This window comes from Myotis lucifugus, unplaced genomic scaffold (genome assembly GCF_000147115.1).
Source record: "Myotis lucifugus unplaced genomic scaffold, Myoluc2.0 scaffold_6, whole genome shotgun sequence".
In the NCBI taxonomy this organism is placed as follows: Eukaryota; Metazoa; Chordata; class Mammalia; order Chiroptera; family Vespertilionidae; genus Myotis; species Myotis lucifugus.
In genome coordinates, this window is record NW_005871054.1 from 12,896,679 (window position 1) to 12,902,436 (window position 5,758).

Genomic DNA, 5,758 nt, shown 5'->3' on the forward strand with positions numbered 1-5,758 from the left:
TAACTGAGACAAAGAGGGTTCTCTTAGACACAAACACCGCCAGATGGTATCATTAGCAAACGTAAAACAACTCCTTCACCCACTCCCGCTCGGCTCGACACCAGATGCCCCTATCTGGACTCCCCAAGGCGACATCGGAGAAGATTCGTATAGACCAGGCCTGAGGAGGATGCGTAGGAGGAGGGAGGGGAGAAAGGTGAGGCGGGGGAGGGGGCCGGGAGGGGAGCGCCTGGGAGGAGCTGAGGGCTCCTCGCGAAAGTGCCCGCAGCGCCCGGAAGCGTCCAGAGGCCCCGATGCTGGGAGATGAGGAGGCCTCTTGGGGAACTACGACGACTCCAGCGATGACGCAATAGTCATGCAAAATTATACATATCTATTTAAACTCCACCCGGAAGGCAGGATCCATCGGCCTCTACGTGCACAACAGAACTAGAAACCGGGACGGAAGAAAGACCATGAGGATTAAAAAAATTTTTTCATTAAGGCGGGTAGAGTGATGGGGGAGGGGTAGTGGTCGACCCTGGGCTAGAAAGGAGGGACCCCTGGGTGATTGCTGGGGCCCCCTTCCCACGACCACCCAAGCCGTTTGCAGAAGAAGCTTGAATCCTTTACTTTGAAACTGGTGACTAAGGGAGTTATAGCATCTTGAATCATGGAAGCACCCCAGAACCAGCTAGAAAAGGGAGACACCGCTGGCTTTGGACCCCACAAATGTACCTTTGTTCCTCCTGGAGGAGACATTCTCTGAGGCCCCCTGCAGCCCCCAGTGCCCCTCGAAGGAGTTAGGTTGTGATCCCTGAGGAGCCACACACCATGGTGCTCTAAGCCTTGGCCTGCGATCTGGCAGCAACCCCCGTACCCCTGCAGGGGCAAAGCTCGGAAAGACTGGGCTGCCCAGGTCCCATTCACTGACCAACAGTGCTGCTTTGAACATGAGGCACTGGGGGAGAGGGCTGGCGGAGAGCAGGTACTCTTGCGCTGACGCTGCACCCCCTGCTGACATGAGAGAAACCACTTCCTTTCATTGATTCACAGGATTAGAAAATGCTGTGTTGAGAGGCAGTGCAGAAGTCAACGGACCATCTTCCTTAGACTCCTTAGGTGGTAGGTAAGCAAACAGACCTAGAGAGGTGGAGTGGTTATCTCAAGGCTTCCAGCCAATTCCAGCACCCAAGGACACTTCACTTTGGGAAATGCTCACTGTTAGGTCCCTGTGCCTCACTTCTGAGGCCTCAACTCTCAAACCCCAAATCTGACTTCCATTGTCCCAGGAGGACTTCCTGGATTACTGGTAGTTCCTTGTGAAATCACGCTCAAGATCTCACCAGATCCCTCCAAATGCATCCAAGTACGGGTAGGCATTGCCCGCTGCAATGAATCTGGAAGAAACTTTGTATGAATGACAAGAAAGGCAGCTTTGAAGTCAGATCTTGGTTCAAGGTCACCTGCCACTTAGAAGGGAAGAAAGGAGGACTTGCTCCCTTTGCCTATAGGACCATTTCTTCAGGCAGCATTTGCTGGGTACCGTATTCTGAAAGGAAGTTCTATCGGAAGAGGTTAGGAGCTACTGGAGTCTACTCAGCCAGGAGAGTGCATTTGGTCCCTGATGCTAGTTAGAGGCCCACTTCTCTAGGCCTCAGCTTTCTCATCTATAAATGTGAGCGCATCCATAAGAATGAGAACAGGTCTCACCCCTGAGAACTCTAGGGTGACTCAGAATGTGTCCTGCTTACAGTTTTAGGACAAGAGGAGAAGCGGTTGTTGGAGACATGGGGAAGGCCTTTATGAGGATGACAAGGTCTCTCCCAGGACTGGAGTGGGGAGGCTTCCCCAGTTCAGGACTCTGGCCTCCCACTTCCTATTGGGCAGGCATTTACAAGACATCCAAGGAGCTCGAGGATCAGCTCCAGAACCTTGAAAAATGTCAGGGCCCCCAGGTCCTGGATGGTCTGGGAGAAGCTCTGAAAAAGTCAGAGCACTTCACGTGGGGAACTGATGTCAGATGAATCATGCAGAGGTGACTTCATTGGTGATGATGACTTCATCCCTTTGGCCCATAGAAAAGCCAAAATTGACTGCCAGGAATACTCAGTGCTCTGGGTTGATTCCACTAGTGTGTATGCAGAGTGGGAGGGGGGTATTATCCTGGATGCCCCAGATCAGCCCACAGATGGGTTAGCTGGAAGGACCACATAGGTTTCAGCAGAAGCCTTTTTCCTATGGGCAAAAAGGATAATGCCTCACGTGGTCAAAACAACAAAAATAATTCTCAAATTTCAGGGGCTTGAGAGACAGAAATCAACTTTGTTTCTAAGCATCCCATAGGCTCTGTGCTTGCTTTTCTCCTTTTGGTTCAATTGCATATATCAAAACATACAATACTCTGTGTGAGAATCGGGAAATCTCTACTTAGCCTTCTCTTTTTCCTGTAGTTCCTACTCTTCGTTGATTCATCCAGTACTTCATTTAACAAGCATTTATTGGGGTTTACTAGATGCCAGGCTTTATTCCTGGGCAGGGGATAAAGAGCTGGAAAACCGCAATCGCTGGAGGGAGAGGCAGAAAGGAACTGATGAGCAAATAGATAATTACTAAATAATGTGATCAGTGCTGCGGTAGAGGATAAAGAACAGACTTCTGGAAGTGCAGGGGAGGCTGTTAGTACCTAGCTGAAGAAGGATTTGCAGAAGGGTGTCGTTGGCCTGCGGTTTAAGAGGCTAATAGGAGCAAGATAAGAGTGCCTGAGAAAGACAGCCCCACACCAGGGCAAGAAAGAACAGCACACAACTTCCTGGGAACAGTGAGCCAGCTAGGGGGACAGGGTGCATGCAGGATTAGTGGTGCCGGGGAACTGCTTTGTATTTAATTGGGAACTATAATATCGATTGTGCTTCATGCAGAGGTTCCCGTTTCTGTCATACCTACCTTCTGTCTTAACCTGTTCTGGCTGCTATAACAACATACCATAGACTGGGTGACATCAACAACAGGAATGTATTTTGCATATTTCTGGAGCTGGAAGTCTGGGATCAGGATACCAGTGTGGGTTGGTGAGGGTTGCAGTCTTGTTGTGTCTTCATATGGGAGAAGGCATTAGGGAGCTCTGTCCAGCCTCTTTCTAAGGGCATTAATCCCATTCATGAAGGCTCTGCCCTGGTGACCTAATCACTTCCAGAAGGTCCCACGTACTAATACCAATACTTTGGGCTTTAGGTTTTAACATACAAATTTGGGGGAACACATTGAACTTATAATACCTTCCTAATGTAAGTAACTTGGAAATTGCACAAAATATACAAGACCACTGTTTTCCGCAATTGGACAGCACATAGCAAGGGCCAGTGATTCCTAGAAGAACAGAACAAATGAGGCAAGTTCTGCTATCACCCTAACTTTCTACTGGAAGTACTTTCTGAATTGCAGCATAGTGAGCGGGAACTGAAGTAGATGACAGTGGCTTTGCTGAATTGAGAAGATAGCTGAGGAGACTTTTCAAGACAGAGTACCAGAATGGAGGGAGTATAGCAACATGGTCCTCTTCAGTCTGCTGCTGATACTAAATTGTGAATTCCTAGCGTGAAACTCCACAATGCTAGGCAAAGAACTGCCCGAGAACATGAGCTGCTTGGTTCCCAGGGCTCACACCGAGTTAGGTGTTTGAGTTCCAACCAGCCAATACGAAGGGGCTTTATAGAATGTCCAGAGGGTTCAGTAGAAACTACAGGAGGGGTGCACGTTTGTAGAGGGGCTATATTAGCCCTAGAGTAAAAGTAACTCTAGGTGTCCTTCCAACAAAGTTTATAAACAAGCCTCCTAAAGAACAAGTTCATCCACTATTACCATAAATGCCAGGCAAAATGAATTTCATCATTTTTAAGGAACAGCAACATAATAGAGACATTCAACAACATAAAATTCAGAATGTCAAGAATTACTAGACATGCAAATAAGTAGGAAAATGTAATCAGGAGAAAAACCAGTCAGTAGAAACAAACCCAGAAATGAGAGATAATGGAATTAGCAGATGGGGATTTTAAAAGGTACTATAAATATACACAGGGATTTAAAGAAAAATGTGAATATGGAGAGGTGAAGAATGGAAGTTATAAAGAAGAACCAAATCGAACTTCTAGAATTGAAGAACACAATACCTGAAAGGAAAAGTTCACTGGCCGGTTTTAACAGCAGATTGAACATGGTAGAAAAAGAAAAAATCTGTGACATTGAAGACATAACAATAGAACCTATCCAAACTAAAGCACACAGAGAAAAGGCCTAAGAAAATAAAACAAAACACAATTGCTGTGTCCTAAACTACATTCCTAAGGCCTTTAGTTAAAAGGTAGACATTTCCAACAGATTCCATAGGGGGCAGGGCTAACCTTCAACCCCTTTACAACAATGTAGTAGAACAGGTTGTAAATGAAATCATTTCATGTTGGTTGGTCAAAGCCCCCTGCCCTGAACCCTCCTCCCCCAGGTGCCCCAGACCCCAGGCCTTTCCCTGGCTCCCTCTGACCTCCTGAGTCAACATAAAGGGTTAATGCCTGGCAGAACCCTGTTGCAACTGAGGCAGGACGACTCTGGTTGGTTAGCTGTTAATTGTGTTGAGTGTCATCTCTGATTACGGGACATGTTAGGACTGTGGGAGCCTTCTTGGGCTTTCAAGTCACGTTCTGAGAAGAATAGACTCAACTAGAGGATCTGGGCAAATTCATCCAAATAACTTACATTTTTAAAATTTGTATTGAGCTCTGTGTTCTAGGAGTGTGGTCAGGACAGGAGGAGGTACCCCTCAGGGCAGGCCACAGCAGCACTCTGCATCTTCCCTTTCCTCTCTCTTCTCCAAGAGGGTTGCAAACCCCTAAAGTTGTGACAGTCTTTGGGAAGACTGTTTCCTCACCACCCATCTATTCATCTGTCTATCCAACTATAGTTATTATTAAGTGATCTCTGTGTGCTTGACTCTGTGGGAAGTACTAAGATGAATCAGAAATAGTACTTTCCCCAATAAGGTCATCACGGAAGTCCCTACCCATGGTGAAGGGCAGAGTGGAATGGATACACTCTCTTCCTTGTGTCAGGCATTGAGATGTGCCTCTTAGCAGAGGTGAGGTCAGCCAGGACCTCTCAATTGAGAATTAAGTCAACCATAAAGCGATGTTTGGCATCTGAATATGTCCCCTGAGCTGAGGACTGTGTGTTTCTGAGCAAGCAGAGCATCTGCACTCCTTGGGGCTGTTCCGGCCTCTAGCTCACTGGAGGCTTGTCCTAGGGCTCCTTGCTCTCCTCATCCTTTCTCCTAGCCTTCCGCAGGCTCCCTGGGCTCTGGCCTGGGCCTGCCTCTCCACAGACAGCTCGAGAACTGTGGTTCTAGGAAGGGCAGATGAGGGGCAGAGTATTTTGTGAATGGCATCTGACATTTACCTAGCACTTCACAAAGCTTGCTCACTCCTTACAACATTTGGCTTTCACAGCTCCATTGACAAGGCAGCAGAATTCCTCATTAATATCCTTATTTTATAGATGAGGCTTTGTGTCTTTATCCAGATGGAATTCAGGCAGATTTTGAGCCTTTATCCAGATTGCCTGGCCTATGAGTGACATCAGGACTGAAACCTGAACAGAGAGGGAGGAAGGGGGGAGAGAGAGAAATTGATCAGTTGCCTCCTGTACACACCCTGAGTTGTGGATCAAACCCACAATCTAGATATGTGTCCTGAGCAGGAATCGAACCCTCAACCTTCTAGTGGACTGG

General features: G+C 47.4%; 1 protein-coding gene across 1 annotated transcript in view; it reads right to left on the bottom strand.

Annotated features, from left to right (window-relative positions):
* Positions 1-1,362, bottom strand: part of RHOQ (ras homolog family member Q) — a 33,706-nt gene extending 32,344 nt beyond the window's left edge. The window contains exon 1 of the mRNA XM_023746102.1: positions 1,326-1,362. Within this exon, the coding sequence (XP_023601870.1) occupies positions 1,326-1,362 (37 nt within the window). The remainder of the gene's footprint in view (positions 1-1,325) is intronic.
* Positions 1,363-5,758: the final 4,396 nt, after the last annotated feature.